The 19,667-nt window shown below is 49.7% G+C and overlaps 1 protein-coding gene across 1 annotated transcript in view; it reads right to left on the reverse strand.

The window, feature by feature from the left end:
* SNRNP200 (small nuclear ribonucleoprotein U5 subunit 200) overlaps positions 1-19,667 on the reverse strand; it is a 442,987-nt gene that overhangs the window by 364,630 nt on the left and 58,690 nt on the right. Inside the window, exon 13 of the mRNA XM_086943332.1 lies at positions 13,513-13,668. Within this exon, the coding sequence (XP_086799458.1) occupies positions 13,513-13,668 (156 nt within the window). The remainder of the gene's footprint in view (positions 1-13,512; positions 13,669-19,667) is intronic.

The following is a 19,667-nucleotide window of genomic DNA, read 5'->3' on the forward strand; positions in this document are numbered from 1 at the left end:
ACTGGTCCTGGGCGCCCCGAAGCGGCCAGGACCAGCGGAAGCGGGGTGCGCACCAGCCACCCCGACAGGAAGTAACCTTGCGACCTTGGCGCCCATGGGGGCGACCAATGGCCAACCTTGCTACCTTTGAACCCCCCAATCAAAGGGGGTTCACCTGAAGCCCAAAGGGGGCTCAAGGGGGCGGAAACGGGGTGCGCACCAGCCACCCCGACAGGAAGTGACCTTGTGACCTCGGCGCCCACAGGGGGCGACCAATGGCTAATCCTGCTACCTTTGAACCCCCCAATCAACGGGGGTTTCACCTGGAGCCCATAGGGGGCTCAAGGGGATTTAAACACCGCCGCTCCCCAGCCAGAATCACAACGTCTTCGAAGGAGCTGGGAGAGCGGCGCGACAACGACATCGTTTGAAGCCCACCCACCCACACCTGAGGAACAGCAGAGTCGCAGTGCTGGACAGTGGGGAAAGCGTTGGCGGAAATCCTACAATCGTTGGCTAACCAAACACACCGGTGGGCGGTGTGTAGGAGGAGGGCCACTCACTTTTCAATGCCGCACGGCAGGGTGACGTGGCCGCACAAAGGAGGGGAGGAAAAAACGGAGACGGCACTCGCGGCCCAGACCCGGCCGGACGGCAGGGCGCAAATGGTAGCGAGCTGGGGACCTAACTCCAGGCAAAGAAGCTCCCCTCCATGACACCCAAAAAGGGGTGTGGCCAACCAACTACCGGAACACCAAGAAACTGATTAAGAACTGGTTGTACAAAAGTGCCATTTACGAACTGATGGGTGCACGAGAGACAGACACCTATGCCACGGGAAGGTGTCATAAACTGTAATGTGATGTGCATGATTTATGGTTAAAGTTCGCAAATGAAGATTGTACAACCAGTATGTTATTAATATTGTTATTAATAATCAATATTAATATTGTTATTAATAAATCTGCGGCCAACAATGACCATCAACAAGAACTGAGATTGTTGGCTGACATTATTTGCCAGGTTTGTCGGAGAAGATGGGGGAGGTATGCGGATGCTGACCGACAAGTAAGTACAGACGGTGGACCCACTGAGTAGGCACATGCGAGGGTTATTGAGCTCGTAATGTCCACGGACTCGATAATTCTCGCCTCGGTGCCTACTCTAATCGTGGGTTCACACTCTGCAACTCTGGGTAATAGCTTGCTTAATCTCCACTACGGCCCCACCGCGATGGGATGCCTGGTCTTCACCTCGGGGATGCCCAGTAGGGGTAATCTCGCAGGGAAAGACCAGGACGGGTTCCCAAAGCAAGCGCCTTGAGCCCTTTCGGTGATAAGGCGCTATATAAGAGCGTATTATTTACGATTTACACAGGCGCTCTCCTCCCAGCCACCGGGTCTCACTATCATTGGAGGTGACTTCAATGCCGTCTTGCAACCCTCCTGGTATGTGACAGGCCCTCCCTCGACACACCGGTTGACCTCTGCAAGGAGCCTTACGGGCTGGACCTCGACTATGGGGTTCTGTGATGTGTGGAGGGTGTGGAACCCCCGAAAAGACCAATACACACAAACATCGGCCTCCCACCATACTCATTCCCCCATAGACCTCATTCTGATGCCTGCCACAGACTGCCAGTTGGTGTCCGGGGTTGTGATCCTCCCCAGGGGGATCTCGGATCACTCCCCCCCCCCCCTTTCACTCCATCTCGGGTTTCCCCCTACGGGCCATAGGTCTACCTGGCGCTTGAACGCCTGGTTTCTACAAGATCCCGCGCTGGTGGAGTCCCTCGGCCAGGAGCTCCGCCATTACTTTTCCGCTAACGCGGGTTCGGTCCCTTCGCAGGGTACGCTCTGGGAGGCGGGTAAGGCGGTGGTATGTGGGGTGGCCAGGGGGCTAGTGCATGCCCGACGCGCGGCTCAGGCCGCCCACCTGGTACAGCTGGAGTCCCGGGCTATTCTTTTGGAGCTGGCTCAACTCACCGGGGATGGCTCTGTCTCCTCCAGGCAATTGACGCTGGTCCGGGATGAGATCCGGCGGCACTCCCTAGAGTCGGCCAAAATGCTGTGGCGCTCTTCCGTTGCCCGCATTTATGGCTGGGGTGACAAGAACGGCAAACTAGTCCACAATCTGATATCTTACCCTAGGGCCCACCGCATTATTCCGGAGGTTCGTACGGCCGACAGGACCTGCCGGATGACTTCAGCGGCTATTGCGCAGACCTTCGCTCATTACTATGCAGCCCTGTATGCGTTGCGCGCCGCCTACCCCCCCAACGCCTACCCCCCCGGAGCCTCCCTCGCTGACTTGATGGAGAGGTCTGGAACTAGTCTCCCCTGCCTTCCCCGTGGAGTCACGGATTCCCTGGACGGCCCCCTCAACCCGGAGAAAATCCATGGAGCTATCACCCTACTGCACTCCAGCAAGACGCCCGGGCCTTATGGATTCCCCCAAGAATACTATTCCACGTTCCGCGACGATCCTGTCCCCCCATTTAACGGAGCTCTTCCACCAGGTGGTAGAGTACAGGTCCTTCCCCTCCGAATCTGATGTGGCGACCATCGTGGTCATCCCCAAGACGCGCCGCCTTCCCTAGACTGCTGAGACTACCGCCCGATCTCGCTGATGAACACGCAATTAAGATCTTCGCTACAGCTAAAGCCCAGTGACTTCGGCCCCTTCTGCCTGACCTGGTCCACCCTGACCAGTGTGCGTTCATGCCGGCCAGAAGCACCCGCCACTGCATCCGTCGCCTCCGGCTCGCGCTGGCCCATCGGCACCGGCTTCTCCTTGTAGGCTTTGAAAATGCTTTCAACACTGTGGACTGGGGATACTTAGGAGATGTTTTGGAGCGTATGGGTTTCAGCCTCCCCTTTCGCCACCTGATCCGGGTCCTTTACAACCGCCCTAGAGCCCGTGTCCTTTCCCGATCCGGCCAGGCACTAGGCAGGGCTGCCCCCTCTCCCCACTCCTATTCGCCTTGGCGATGGAGCCTCTGGCGGCGCTTGTCCGGCAGGACTCCCTCATCCGGGGATGGGCATGGGACCTGAGCCAGGTGGATACAATCTCCCTGTATGCGGTATGCGGACGATGTTCTGCTCTACCTGGCTCACCCGGAGCACTCTGGCCCAAGGACTCTAGCTGCCCTCCTTGACTTTGAACGGGTCTCTGGCCTTCGTCTCAACCCGGCGAAGTCCACCCTAATTACCCTTCATCCCTCACAGGTTTGCTTTGATTGGCAGGAGATGATTCCCCTCCGGAGGCAATCGTTTAAATACCTGGGAGTTAGGGTGACCCTCCTGCCAGAATTGGAGTTGGCCCTCAACATTACTCCCCTGGTCGCCCAGATGAAGCAGGACCTTAGGAACTGGCAATCTCTCCCCCTTAACCCTCTGGGCAGAAGTGCCCTGTTCAAAATGATGATCCTCCCTCGTTTTCTTTATATTCTACAGAACACCTCGATCCCCCTCTCCCGTGGCTGGTTTCGAGAACTGGATGGCGCACTCATCCGGTTCCTATGGGGCGTTGGAAGGTCGCGATTGACCCTGTCCTTTTGCCGAATCCCCCCCTTCGATGGCGGTATGGGAGTCACCAATCTCTACTTCTACTATTTAGCCACCAAACTCATAGTGATCCATAACTGGATTGCGGGCGGCTGGTCGGACCCAGCCTACCGGGTGGAGCTCGCCGCCCTGGATTTTCCACAGATTCATAGCTTACTTTATGGCTCCCCGATACCACAAACCCTGCCTCCTATCACCAGAATGGTTTTTACAGCCTGGCGCTCTGCCCTCCGGCTGGTGTCCTGGGATCGGAAGCTGACTAGACAGACACCCCTTTGGCATGGCACCTGGCTGAATGAGGTCTCCTCCCTGAAGGAATTCCGTCGCTGGGACTTGGTGGGGATAGCGCAACTCAGTGATGTATGGGTGGGGGATCAAATGCGCTCCTTTTCTGACCTGCAACATAGGCATACTCTCCTACACTCCCAGTTCTATAAATACTTACAACTCCGCCAAGCCCTTCACATACACCTCCCTGCGCCCACTTCCCTCACGGAATTCAGCCCCTTTGAAGCACAAGTAATGATGGGTAACCTGGGGAGAGGGGGAGTGTCCCGTATCTACCGTGCCCTGGTGAACAACTGTCCTGCATCCCTGGACCAGCTTAGGGAGAGGTGGGAGGGGTGGGTGGGGCCTTTGGACGAGGCCGACTGGCGGGATGCCCTATTGGCACCCAAGACCCTGACCACATCTTCCAAGCTACGCCTGGGTCCAGCTGTACTACCATCATGCGGCCTACCTCACCCCGGCACGCCTTTTTCGGGCAGGCATACGAGCCTCCCCGGATTGTGCGCGCTGCACCGGGGCCCCTGCCGACTTCTACCATATGGTTTGGCTCTGCCCGGCATTGGACCGCTTTTGGGGAGGGGTAGAGCGGGATCTCACGCAGGCCTTGGGATGGCCATGACCCGAGACACTTGCTGTTGGGTGTGTTCGACGGCCTGGATGGCTCCCGGGCCGACAAGCGCTTCCTGGGTACTGGGCACTGGTGGTGGCAAAACGGGATATAGCGGCTAGGTGGGCCCAGGCCGAGGCTCCAACATTGCAGAAATGGCGGAGGGGTGTGGACTGGTATGGGACACAGGAGGAGTCCCTCTTTGAGGCTCGAGGATGGCCGGAAATGTTCAATAAAGTGTGGGGCAAATGGTTTGGCCTGCTTCTGTCGTGATGGGCAGTGTGGGCTGGTTGCAGGCGAGCTGGATTTTATTCAGAAATGTCTATTGAGTGTTGTGATATTGCTGGAGGGAATGGGGTGTTTTTATAAGATGTGTGATTTACTGTCAATGATTTTCTATGTATCTAAAACCTTACTAAAATTTGATTATCAAAAAAAAAGTGTTCAGTTGCTCAATAGCAAGGCAAATAAGTGTAAACCATTGCCAGGAACATAAATGGGAGGATTCATGTTTCCTTTCAAACATGATTGCAGCATCGCTGAAATAGAGGAGTCCATTGTTCAGAATTCCTACAGGACTCCTCACTGTGCCTGGAGGTGTGGCCCGGGAACACAGCATCAGAAGATAAGCCCCATCTCCCGCTGCACAGGGCATGTTCTAATGAAGACTGGGCCAAGAGAAGGCTGTCTGCGTCCAGAAAAGGTTGGGCCGGGCCGTCCTTAGCGCATCTGTTCTATCCAGTTCGGATTGAGCAAGAAAGCAAATTGTTTTCATGGGTAACAGGAAGTGAATGGCTTAGTCTGGTAGGGATATGGCGGGGTGACAACATCTATTGCCATGTATCTCAATAGTGGCATGGGCGCTGTTAACTTTGAAACTCGGCATGCTGAGGAGAGACTCTCAACTTACATCAAGAACTGTGACATAACCCAATAATAACTAATGAAATTGCTTTAGCAAAAGACAGCTCTGTGCACCCAAGAAACTAGATTCTTAGGTCCAGTAACAATCAAGAGGTTCACTCAATTTCAAATCATTGTGTTCTTAACCTCTTCAGTGCTCAGGACAGCCCCTGGCCGTCCGACGCCACAGTAGGCGTGTGCTAAAGACGGCGAGGGGCCTTCCGAATCCCACCCACCTATTAATTCTCCCACACAGCGGGAGAATTTGTGCAGCGCCTAAGGGGTTAATGATTCCTTAACTATTGCGTCTGTTATTGATGCAGTTACAGTATCAACAAATTCTCCTCTGGCAAAGGTGGGGGGGGGATTTACAATCCAGAGTGATGGAAAGAAAGTGACAGATAGATGCTAAACAGATAATACTGTTGATAACAGGTTTTAACAGCATGTCCACCAACAGAATGGTCCAAGAACTCAAAATATCTGGAGAGAAACCTATCTAGTTAATTTTCTAACTCTTTGTCTAAATGAGAGGGCTTGATGAGTTTTAGAACTTCCGCTCTTGATAAATCATAGGGTTTAGTAAATAAACATATTCCACCATCAGTAGGCGCAAAAATACATAGGTCCCCCTAAATAAAAGTTACGTGTTCCAGCAGTGTGATAAATAATGTGGCACAGGGGGATCAACAAAGTTTGCTCTTCAAATTTTTAGGTCACAATAGAGACCAGTCAAAGGAAAAAGTTAGGTGAAGTGTGAAGCAAATTAGACACAATCAAGGCATGAATCGAGGTACTCCTAGTACCACGCTCAGCCATTCATCTCTTTTTATATGCACCCCCTCAAAGGAGTAGTGTAGTCTTTTTACAACAGCCACCTGCTTGCACCCCATATGTTCTTATTCAGGGGAATGTGCTGGTCTCAAAGGATTCACAAAGAGAAGACTGGCATTACTTAAGGAATAAAGAGGATCATTGTCTCAGGAAGAATTCTGCTGCATGATTTATGTAATTATGTAATTATGGTGAGAAGGATGGCATGGATTGGCAGTGGCCCCAAAAGCAGCCTGCGGACTATGGGGTCATACATTTAAAAAAATCCAAAATTGACAGTGACACTTGCAACTTTGGGACCTGTAGGAAGCTGGCTCTTTATGTGATATAAACCCCAAAGTGCTCTTTTTGGGGTTAGTGTGGTCGAGGAGCCTTAGGCTTAATACAGAAGAGTGTAAGATATTTGCCAAATACAGACAATGGTTTCTAAATGACAACACAAATCAAGAAGGGGCTCCAGATCAATTTACAAAAATAGCAAGTATATTTATATATTATTAGGCATCAGAGAAAAATCATTCAGTTAAAAAAAGTGGACTAGTGCAATTTCAGAGTTCTGCAATGTCATCCTATGAAAGGAAGAACAAGTTCTGCTAACAGGTACAGTGCAACGACTTACAGGACCAATCTCCAGGATTTCACTTGAGTGGTGGGCAAGGTCTAAGGCAGCACCAACAGTACATCACCAGCAGTGTGTGTTTATCAAGACGAGATGTTTGATACCAAACATCCCTATTTTCAGTGAAGCCATCCTGTAGCTGGGGAACTCGTTTTCACCAGTGTCCAGTACATGGTTTAAGATGGCTTCCCTGGTCACTTGTTCAGGCCGAAATAGGGCTGACAGCATAAGGGCATATCTGCTCAGACAGATATGCCATCACATACAATATTAAGCACCCTGCCATAGGGCTGCAGGCCTACTGAAGGAATGACTTACAAATATTATATATAGTTGTAGGGGACATGGCACACAGGGAGGTGTGACACGTCGTGTTTTCACTTTTGTCTGCAAGGGCTGTCGTGCATGTGCTTGGTAAGGGGTCCTTTAAGGTGGCACAATTTGTGCTGCAGCCCTTAGGGACCCTCTTTAGTACCTCAGGCCCTAGGTACCAGGTTATAATTTACTAGGGACTTACAGAGGGTGCTAAAGCTTTGCCAATTGGGGGGAACAATTGTACAGTTTAGTGAAAAAGCTCTGGCACCAGGGACCTGGTTAGCAGGCACCAGTGCACTTTCAGCCGAAATCACATCATATACGAGGAAAAAAGTGGGGGGCAACCATGTCAAAAAGGGGCAGTTTCATAAAGGACCACACTGATAGGGGAATCAAAGTTGTCCCCCTAGGTTATTTTTACAGACCAGCATAGAATCATAGTAACTAACCGACAACTTTGAGAGTGAGCACCATAGCCCAGTGGGACTTCTTTGGACCTTAGTGCCACCACCAGTAATGTGTTTGAGCCACTTCCGATTTTAGAGCAAATAGACTACTCCCACTTGGCGGATTTACAAAGGTCAAGTCCATAATGCAGAAAGAATGGGTTAAGGTGGAATATAGAAAGGGGAGTGCACAGGGGAGAGTAATTCACAAAACATCAACTTGCTATCTTGAAACATAGCAGGAAATCGATCTAAAAGGGAAAACCAAGATTGGACGGCTTTTATTATTTAATTTTGACATCATAAGTGGTCAAGAAACATGGGCCAGAGAACATTTTAATATTAATGGTTATCATACTGTGTGTAGTCCCGCTATACAATCAAATGTGGGCAGAGCTAAGAGCAGTGTGGATCTGGATATCCTAATATCTGTAAACCTCTTTTATGTCACTGTGAGGCCATTAAACAATTGCCCTTATTATCAAAGTATGTCCCTGAAAGCAGTGGGCCATGTAAACATATTATTGGCTAATTTTTATAATAACATTTTTCACCAATTTTTTTCCTTTCTGGTTGCAGAACTAGATTGTGAAAGTGATAGACAGATTAGGAATTGTCACAAGCCTCCAGCAATTCTTTGGGTTGGATACTTTAACACTAATCTAGTGTAGGAAGTTGGCTCTGTATACGGTATACCACTAGATGGTTTTACCATGCACAGAGTCCAGAGAATCTCCCAGAAGTGTAGAGGGCTCAATACAAACCCAACGTGCTCTATTTGTGGTGGTGTGGGCGAGCACGAGCAGCCTTAGGCCTAACACAGAGGAGTGTAAGACATTTGTTGTGCACACAAGGACCAATAAATGACAACTCAAAAAGGAGATCCACACCAATTTTATAAAATAAGCGTTGCTCAAGATATATTTTCAGACCAAGATCTTTGCAAAAAGGTAAGTGCATTTTTTAAATAGAAATTATTTTCTGTTTCAAAAGTGGACACAATTTTCAGACTTAGCATGTTAATCTAAGGAGTAAAACATTAATGCCGTTATATAGGTAAGTGAACAACTTACAAAATCAAGTCTTTGGGTTGCAGGGTTAGCAGAGGGCAATGTTCAGGCAAGCACAAACACTGCCCCACCAGCCGCACAGCGGCGGCCAGGTGCAGAGGTAAAAATTGACATTCAGGCCCGATGTTACCCTGGGGATGCTTTAAGACACACTGCTTACAGTTAAGTAAAGCGGCTGCAGGGCCCAAGCTTCGGAAGTTTAGGCAAGCACAGGGTGGGCCACAAGTCAGCAGCAAACATACACCACCAGAGGCACATGAACAGCCGGGTGCAGGGTGCAAACAGCATGAGGCACCTAATGCAATTCAATGGAGAAACTCGGTTTGGCAAAAAAGCTGCAGGCAACCAACTGGAAGCTGCACAAAGTAAACCAGCGACAGCAGAGGTACGTTTGGATGCTGTAGGTCACAGGGACACCGTCACACAAGGTCCGCAAGGCCCAGGGGCTTCGGGTGCAGGGGTATCCTTTGAAGTCTGGTTTCACTTACCGGAGCTGGTCAAGGGAAGCCTTTGGATTCACACTGCAGGAGTCGTCGTGTAGTCCAGGAAGGCTCAGCGTCTGTTGGACTTGGACTCCGGATCGCTGGGAACCTTTTCTGGATCAGTAGGCCACCTGGACACAGGCCGGAGGCATCGGGTGCAGAGTAGTCAGGAATCACGGATCCGGAGGGAACCAGGATCCTTTGTTGTGCTTTCTTGTGGACAGTATGAAGAGATTTTGGGTAACCCAATAGACCCTTGTAGGCTTGGGCAATGAGTAGTTCAGGGTAAGAGGTGGCTACAAGGGATTCTGTTCGTAAGCTTGGTACATATGTACATATATAGTACACACTGTACTCATTACAGTGAAGGATTCATGAGGAGGAGGCTTACGTTCGTGCGATTTACACCACAAAATATCTGGTTATCCAAACAAGTCTCCCAGCAGCAATATTTAACGTGGCAGTTGTAGCTGACATCACAAGCGACTGCAGATCTTCAAGTTGAAATATACTGAAGTTGGCGACCAGGTTTCAATCGCGCCCTGTTTTCCAAAGGGGCTTTCTTTGTGAAAAACTAGTCCTGATGATGCTCTTTTAGATGCCAACAAGCAAGACCGAAACGTCGACCTAATCATCATCTCCACAGCATTATTGTTTAAAGGACACCTTTGTACATCAGTGAACTTGGTCTTCTTTCACTCATGGAGTTGTTGATATGTTATGAGTTGATTTGTTGATTTCCATGTACATCTATTCATAACTGTGATTTTTAGATTTGTTTCTTTGTTATCCCCATGATTTATATTCTTTGATCAATTCAATACTAAAATCTTTTTTCAGATAAAACTATTTTGCTATGTGCTCTCTTTTCTTCTCTTTAGTTTACTTTCATTGAATGTTTTGGAACAACTTAATAATGATTCAGTTATCCTTTGGATACAATTGGGTTTTATCATCCTTAGAGTGATATGTGCAAAACAATATGTACTAAGCTTACGAACAGAATCCCTTGTAGCCACTTCTTGTGGACAGAGCAGCTATCCTAGGGAATTCTGGTCTTCTTCAAAGTTAGGCAGTCTTCTTAGGGGTTGTGGAGGTCAGGCATTGTTTCTTCACAAGATTTGCGAGGGCTGCAGTCAGACTGGTAGGGCTGTGGCTAAGTCAGTGGGTGTTAACAGTCTTCTCTGCACTGAGTCTTCTCTGCACGGAGTTTTCTTCGTCGGTCTTCTTCTTAGGGCGGCAGTAACTAGTTTTCAGGGTCTGGGGAAAGCCACCTAAATACTAGATTATGGGGCATTTTAAGGGAGTGACAGGTAGGGCACCTTATCTGGGGTGTTTACACCCTCAATTATGCCACCCTCTTGTTGGAGGGAGCGTAGTCCTAGTCCTACTCTCCCCACCCCCCAAACTTCAAGACAAAGAGGACTGAAAGATGTGCTTCACCTCACCTCCTTCACCTTAGAGGTGGCGTTGGCAGAGGTGGGCACACCTCATATTCTTACTAGTTTTTTTCCCAACGGTTTTCCCCGCCAAAATTGGGGGTGTAAACCGGGGGCTGACATCTGCTGCTTGCAGCAGAGGCTGCGGGTTGCATTACAAAGACGGCAATCGTTTGAAGCTTCCCTCTCAAGCACTGTGCTAATCCTGGGGGAGGAGGTGTGACATTTCCTTTAAAGGATGTGCTTTGTTTCTGGTCCCAGACAGGCAGGTTGCCCAAAGCCAATCTGTGACCACACCGGGGTTGGTAGGTTTTCAGGGGCACCTATGAGGTGCCCTCTGAGTACATGTTTCAATAATTCCCCTACAGGCATCAGTGGGGGTTATTGATAGGAGTAGTTTGGTACCAAACACTCCTGGGCTCAGAGAAGCTATCATGGTGCTGGATAACTCGAGTTTCCAGCCATGTACTCTCTATGGCTTCCCTGGCACTCACAATATCTAAGGATAGACTTAAACATTGTAGGGGCAGCACCTGGATATGGCCTGATGCAGATAAAAACGACAAAGTCGAGATGGCACACTGCTGGTGTGCCATGCCAACTAGCACTGCCTCAGGTATAGGTAAGTTCCCCCTCTAGCAGACCTTGCAGCCCTAAGGCAGGATGCACTATACCCTGGGTGTGGGCATATCTGTATGAGCAGATAGGCCCCTACAATATTTAAGTCCATTCTTTGATATTGTAAGTGCCAGGGAAGCCATAGAGAGTACATGGGCTGGAAACTTGACAACTCATGTTCCCCCGCACCATGATGGCTTCTCTGAACTCTGGAGTGTTTGGTACGAAACTACTCTTCTCAATAAACCCACACTGATGGCAGTGAGAGATTTATTGAACCATGTACTCAGAGGGCACCTTAGAAGTGTCCCCTGAAAACCTACCAACCCTGGGGTAGTCCCAGACTGGCTGTAGGCAGCCTACCACCACCAGACATGTTTTTGGACCCCTGGGTGGAGAGCCTCTGCTCTTGAAGATGAGGAGACCCATCCATTCACGGCTAGGACTATGCCCTCTCACACAGGAGAGTGGCATAATTGAGGGTGTCGTTACTCCAGGTGAGGTACCCATTGGCCCTACCTGCTACTCCCCTAAAACGCCCCTAAATTTAGCATTTAGGTGGCTCCTCCAGACCGGCAAATGATGCCTACTGACTTGGCCCAGCCCTAACGGCCTGTCTGCAACCCTCGAAAATCCTGCAAAGAAACAACACCTGTCCAGCAGTCAGTGACCTTCACAAACCCTGGGAGGACTGCCTACCTCTGAAGATCAGAACTCGAGGTCCAGATGGCCCAACCATCAAGAACAGTTAGCCCAGCGATCCAGAGTCCAAGTCCAGCATTGACTGACCCATCATGGACTCCACGACGACTCCTGCAGACAGAATTTGGAGGCTCGGCATAACCGCGAATGGCTCCAGTAAGAAGAATCTGACGTCAAAGGACACCCCTGACCCTGGGCCTTGGTGAGCTGAACCACAGTGCCCCTATGAGACTGTTCACCTAAACTTACCTCTGATGTCGCTGGTTTCCTCTGTGCAGACCCTGGTTTGATGCCTTCAGCCTGTCTGTCAAACTGAGATTTCCCATTGAAAAGAATTGGGCCCCTGACGCTGTTTGCGCACCCGGCTGCCCCAGTGCCGCTGTTGGTGCATGTTTGGTGCTACCTTATGTCCCCCCTGTGCTTGTTCCAACCCCCAAATCTTGGCCCCACCAACTGATCTACTCCCCTGCAAGCAGTGCGGCTTAGAGTGCCCCTAGTATCCATTGAAATGCATTGGGCCTATCTCCGAATTTGACGTCTGCACACAGCCGCCCCTGTCCCTCTGGTGGTGCAGACTTTGTGTTTATTTGACCTTGCCTTCTGATGATCATAACCCTACATAACACTACATAGGATAACATTAAACTGTTTGAAAATTGCACTGTCGACTTTTAAAGTACTAAAGTATTTTGCCTGAAAAACGTATTTACCTTTTTGCGAAGATCTTGGTCTTGAAATAAAACTCAAACAAAGATTATTTTATATAAAATTGATGTGGATCTCCTTTTTTAGTCGTGTGTCAGTTATTGGTCAATGTGTTTGCAATAAATGTCTTAGACTCTTCTGTGTTAGGCCGAAGGCTGCTCGCCCAAACTACAACTAAAGAGCTCTTTGGGTTTACATTGAGCCCTGTACACTTCTGGCTGAATCACTTAAATCTGTGCATGGGATAACTACTTAGTAGTATACCATATACAGAGCAAGCTTCCTACTTCAGTCATGAATGTCAACTATACCCGAAATTGCTTACACTACACAAGGATCTACGTGATCACACAATGTATGGTCTTATTATTCCAAAAACCACCAGAAGCTTAAATCTTTCTGTAAATGCTTCAATCCATATGCTCAGCAGATACAGCCTGCTCTCACAGAAAATCACAGATGAGAATGTTAAGTATATTACTGTAGATAGAAATTTGTGAGTAAACTAAAGGTTATTTCTCTAGCAGTTACACAGATCATTGACTATTTAAACAACAGTTAAAAAAAAAAGTAAAACTAGGTTAAAGAGATATTAATAGGCCGAAATTTGTCAAGCAGGGAGTAGTAGCACATTAATACATTACTCAATGAATGCATTAGGGATTACTACTTTTGGCACAGACACAGCTAGAGGTAAGATATGATTCAGGCAGTGTCAGGTCAGAAGTTCAGCCTAGATCTGAGCGTTTTAAATATCAGACACAGGAAATACAGAGTTGTGTGTGAATGTGCCTAGTAAGGATTTGGAAAAAAGTCACCCAGTGTCAGGCCAACATCACAACAGAGTTTATGATAATGGGACTGTGCACCAACTGACTTCTGGTGATTCTGGGGAGCTTCATTTTGTAGGGATGTTTGGAGCAGGTGTAAGCATCTCACCTTCCCAAAGCTGCCAACCATTTCCTGCACCAGAGACCTCATGGGAGCGATGTAGATTATTTTGAAGTCATCCACGTTGATGGTTCCATCCACGTTTATATGCTTCCCAATCTCACGCAGCATACACATTAAGGCCACATTGGTCTTTCCAGCACCCTGCAACACAAGAGCATGCCTAATTTGACTTAGAAGGCGCTAGACAATGTAAAGCAATCTTCATTTTCATAATTATCATCTGTAGTAATCAAGAGGTATTCTGCAACAATGTAGACTGAGGAGCTAGTACATTTACAAAGTATGGCAAGTTACTTCCTCTACGGATGTCTTGAAAGTGGTGTGAGTATTACACTAAAAGAGAGTCCTGAGGTGCAGGAGATATCTGAGAAAGGGATGCTGGTGCTCAACATACAGCAAAGGAGGTAAACCTAGTGCTCTAGGGGGTCTTCTGTTTAACTCAGAGTATAGTCCAAGGTGCTGCTGAAGTAATAGACTGTACCATGGTTGATGGTAGTGAACTAGCTGAAGTTGGCATGGTGGCTTGAACAAGTGTAGGTCTTTAAAATGAAATGGTAAGTTGAAGGTTGCTGAGCTTGTAAGGAAATTGCTACTTACCAGTATGCATCTGTTCTTGGCATGTAGAGCTACAGAGTTGCACACTGTGCATAGATCGCCACCTAGTGTTGGACCCGGATGTTTGCAGTTTGTTGTTGTCCTGAAAAGTTCTTTGGAAGTCACGAGATAGGGGACTCCTCCTTTGGACCACATTGCGCATGGGTATCGGCTCCATCCCCAGATTGTTTTTCGCCATTAGGGAAATGATGGAGCTTTGAAAGAAAAGGAAGGATGCCCATGTAATTTGCATCTAATTAAGATAATACTGGAACAGACATGGGGAGGCGGGTGGGCGTTTGCAATTCTGCAGCTCTACATGCCAAGAACAGATGCATACTGGTAAGTAGCATTTTCCGTTCGAGGCATATGAGCTGCAGATTGCACACTGTGCATAGATTGTATAGAGGTACCCATCCCTAGCGGCGACCACCCCTATCTGTTGCAGTAGTTTGGAATCATGTTTTGAAAACAGCCTGGCCCACATTAGCTTGTTGCTTGGTTTGCACATCTACACAATAGTGTTTTGTGAATGTGTGCGGTGTTGACCATGTAGCTGCTCTGCAGATGTCATCTAGGGGAAATGTTCCCTAAAAATGCCATTGAAGCCCCTATTTTTCTTGTAGAGTGGGTTTTAGGAGGAACAGATAACATACGCTTAGCTTTGTGGTAACAAATCTATATGCATTTGACAATCCGTCTAGATATCCCAGATTTTGAAATGGGATTACCTTTGTGTGGTGGTGAGAAAGACACAAAACGTTTTGTCTTACGAAAGGGTTGTGTCCTCTCTATGTAGTATAGCAATGCTCTTTTGACATCTAATGTGTGAAGAGCTCTTTCTGGTACTGTCTGTGGTTGCGAGAAGAAAACTGGCAGTTCCACAAATTGATTGAGATGGAAGGGAGAAATGACTTTGGGTAAGAATTTTGGATTGGTACGCAGAACTACCTTATTGTGATGCATTTGCAAAAAGGGTTCTTGAATGGTTGGTGCTTGTAGTTCATTAACTCTCCGCAGAGAGATAATAGCTACTAGGAACGCAACTTTCCATGTTAAAAACTGTAGTTCACATTTGTGTAAGGGTTCGAAGGGAGGCCCCATTAACCGTGTGAGAACAATGTTTAAATTCCACACAGGTGAAGGTGGTACTCTGGGAGGAATTATTCTTTTAAGGCCTTCCATAAAGGCTTTAATGGCAGGCACTCTGAATAGAGATAAATGTTGTCTTTTTTGCAGATATGCTACTATTGCAGCAAGATGTAGTCTAATAGACGTATAGGCTAAGTTGCATCTTTGGAGATGCAGTAAGTATCCTATGATGCGTTGAATAGACATTTCTAGAGGATTGATATTGTTGTTGTGACAATATATTACAAATCGTTTCCACTTGGCTGCATTACATGCCCTGGTGGTTGGACGTCTAGCTTCTTTTATGACATTCATGCAGTCTGGAGGAAGGTTCAAATATCCAAATTCTAGGATTTCAGGAGCCAGATCGCAAGGTTGAGCTGAGCTGGGTCCAGGTGTCTGATCTCTCCACTGTTCTGCGTTAAGAGGTGTGGAGACAGGTGTAATTTTTGGTGCGGTACTACCAACAGTTGTAGCAGTGTGGTGTACCACCACTGTCTGGCCCACGTTGGAGCAACTAGGATGAGGGTCAAAGAATGCTATTGTAGTTTGCGTACTACTAGTGGCATGAGTGGTAGAGGTGGAAAAGCGTACGTAAATCTGTTTGACCAGTTCATCCATATCGCATTGCCCTTGGACAGTGGGTGTGGATATCTGGCAGCGAAGCTTGGGCATTTGGCGTTTTCGTGGGTGGCAAATAGGTCTATCTGAGGTTGTCCCCACATCTGAAAGAATGGCTGAAGAACTTGCATATGAAGTTCCCACTCGTGGGTCTGTCGTGTTTGTCGACTTAACAGATCCGCTATGGTATTTTGTACTCCTGGAACATGCTGGGCTAGAAGGAATATGTTTTGAGGTATAGCCCACGGCCATATGTCCTGTGCTAGTTGAGATAGTTGCAGGGAGTGTGTGCCTCCCTGCTTCTGTATGTAATACATGGCTGTCATGTTGTCTGTGCGGACTAACACAGCTTTGTTTTGATACCTGCTTTTGGATAGCTTTTAGTGCCAGGAATATTGCTAGTAACTCCAGATGATTGATGTGGAGTAACTTTTGTTGTGGTGTCCACCTGCCTTGCATGGTGTGTTGCAGTAGGTGGACTCCCCAGCCGGAGAGCGATGCGTCAGCAGTCAAGATTATCTGAGGAATTGGCTCTAGGAACGGTCGTCCCTTGGAAAGGTTTTTGGTGTTCCACCACTGCAGAGAGCGATGAGTCTGACCGTCTACCAACACTAGGTCTGTCGTTTTGACCTTGAGCCTGGTTCCACTGACATGATAAGCATTCTTGTAGCGGGCGCATTTGAAGTCTTGCATGGGGCACAGTGAAAATGCAAGAGGCCATCATCCCTATGAGTTGCATGAACACTCTTGCTGGAAGGGAGTGTTGTAGCTGAAACCTTGTTAGAAGAGTTTGTTTGCTGGCTATCCTTGCTGGAGTGGGATAGGCAAGCGCTTTTGAGGTGTTTATTGTGGCACCGAGGTACTGTTGTAGTTTGGATGGTTGTAGATGGGACTTGTCGTGATTTATTGTGAACCCCAAGTCGTGAAGCAGATGTATTGTGGCATGAGTGTGTTCCACGCATTGGTTGTATGAGCTGGATTTTATGAGCCAGTCGTCGAGGTACGGGAAGACATGGATGTGTTGTCTTCGTAAATGCGCTGCCATCACTGCTAAGCACTTGGTGAATACTCTTGGTGCTGTTGTGACTCCGAATGAGAGTACTTTGAATTGATAGTGCTGTCAGTCTATTACAAATCTGAGATACTTCCTGTGAGCCTTGTGAATAAGTATGTAGAAGTATGCGTCCTTGAAATCTAAATTAACAAGGAAGGGGGTGCGTGGCCAAGATGGCAGCCTGAGTGGACGGAGGTTTAGGTGGCTCCTCGTCTCAACCCCCATTAAAGCCCCTTTTCATCGCCCTTAGATCCCTCCCCGGCACCCCTGAGACTGGTGGGCGCCCTGCTTTGCTCCGGCTCACCTGTGACCTACTCTACACGTCCCTGGGTCCCTCTGAGAGGCGGAGCGCGAATGGGCTCGCGGCGGCCTGTAATGGGGGCTCTACCTGCCCTCTGACTGCGCCGCTCTGATCACCGGACGCCTGCCTGCTGGGCCTGCTGCGGGCCTGCGATCGCTTCCCCAGCCCGCCGCTCTCCAGTTCGGGAGGGGAGTGGGTACTGCTGAGTGTGAGCGCTCATCACCACGACGCTCCGGACGGCGTGTGCTGGACCAGGACGGGAGATACGCTACTGGAGGCCCTGGTCTGGGCCTAGTCGGACGCTGCGGAGTCCGCCCCCAGCCACAGCACGTCACCAGGAGAGGCCCCGCTGCAGGCTCCCAGCAGCGCCGGCTGCTCGACGATCACGGAGGCTCCCTGCAAGGTGAGGAGCCTGCCTAAGTGTCGGGATTAGTGAGAGGCTCGGGGGGCATAATCGAGCTCCCGGCGTTTGGCCCAGTCGTGCCTGCACACTACGTTCCCCCTGTGCGGCAATACCAGTGGCGGTCTGAGGTCGCCCCACACCTGCAGATACAGCGGCTGAGCGAGGCTGTGGAGGGCCAGGAGCCAGGGGGACCTTAGCACACACGCACCAATCTCCCATGAAGTGAGTCACGTTGGGAAGCCGATGGGCGCCATATCGAGGTCTCTGCCCGATGCACAGCAGGGGCTCATCCAGAGGTGCCCGCCGGGCCCCTTACGAGGTATCCAGCTCTGAAGTCTAAGGGATCACACCTGCACTGCCGCACGATTCACCTGCCTCTTGCCAGCATGTCTGATTGCAGCCAAACCTCCATAGCGGTCTCTCCACAGCCCCTGAGCCGGTGGCCCCACGCCGGGGTCGTCTGCCACCTGTCCCGGGGGCTAACAGCACCGGACCCGCCATATAGAGGGACACTGTGACCTATTGCGACGCCGCCACGACCACGCCTTGGCCTGCACCTACACGCCATAATTCTCACCGCCCCCGGATTTCACACTCAGACACGGGCCGAGCGTAAGAGATTAGATGGCGGGTCTCAGGAAGAAGGGGGACCGCACGCTCCCGGAAAAGCTAGCGAAAACTCAAACACGGATCGAAAAGGGGAGGCCAAGTCCCAGCCGATGCCCTCTGACGATCAAGTACCTATCACTAAATCCTTCCTGGAGTCTTTGTTTAATTCTCTCCGCCATGACTTCAAATCCCTGAAACAGGACGTTGCCGGGGAAGTGAGAGAACTCAGGAGGGAAGTAGAGGGCCTCGAAGAGCGCGTGGTCGCCATTGAAGCCGCCGATACCACTAGAAGTGAAGAGGTCGAGCAACTTCAACAGGAGGTACTTAGGCTCAAAGATCAACAGCTAGACCTTCAGGCCCATGCTGAAGACCTGGAAAACCGGTCCAGTCGCAACAACATACTGGTCTGGGGGGCCCCTCAGAAAACGGAGGGGGCAGACATCACAGCCTACCTGCAAGATCTCTTCCGGGAAATTCTAGGGGAACCCTCCGATTTTGACATCAGAATAGACAGAGCTCATAGAGTGAGGCTTCCCAGACGCTCGCCTGCCACGCCACCGGACATTCTGGCGTTCCTTCCCAACTTCCTGCATAAGGAAAGGATCCTCCGAGAGGCCCAGAAAAATCAACCCCTCGACTTCCGCTGACACCCCATCGCTTTATATCAAGATCTATCGGCTATCACTCTCAAGAAGCGAAAAGCATTCCAGGTAGCCACGGACTTTCTGCGGAAACAAGAGATTCCTTACTCCTAGGGTCACCCGTTCCGCCTGATATTCAGGTGGAACGGCACCTTACATCAGATGCGATCCCTCAAAGACACTTGTGCCTTGTTGGGCATAGACCTGACGGAAGACACGTCGCCCCTGAAGTCTTCTCAAGGCCCATCCAGAGGAGGCTGGCAGACGGTGGGCCGTAGACGCTCTCCTGACCTGCGCTTCAAACCGAGGCCCACATCATTTCCCAAGAAAGGGCCAATGCCATCTTGGAGGTGGCTAAGGACACTCTGCCCTCTGATTGACTCCTCTTGCCGGGGGGGGGTGGGGGGGAGGGGGGGGGCCGTCTTAGCATGTTTTCTCAGCAGGGTGGGGGGGTGTGGGGTGGGGAGCCATGAAGGTCGTCACTGGACTTCACCCTACTAGATACCTTTCACCACAGCCCTGTGCTGGATTGACAGGACTGGGACTTTGTCTTCACACAGTTGGGGAGTTGGGGATGGGGTGGTGGGGGGTAGGGGGTAGTTGGGAGTTCAGGGGGGCAGAGAGGGAGGGAGAGAGGGAGGGAGCAGGGGAGTGGGGGTTTTGGGGGAAGGACGGAGGCGGTTGGGGGTTACGGGGGGAAGGTTGGGGGGGTGATGAGGGAGGGGTTGTGGGAGGGAACCAGTGTGCCAGGAGATTCAAACAAGCTGAACTGTTCGCTCCTCTTCT

The sequence above is a fragment of the Lissotriton vulgaris genome, chromosome 11 (assembly GCF_964263255.1).
Source record: "Lissotriton vulgaris chromosome 11, aLisVul1.2, whole genome shotgun sequence".
NCBI lineage: Eukaryota > Metazoa > Chordata > Amphibia > Caudata > Salamandridae > Lissotriton > Lissotriton vulgaris.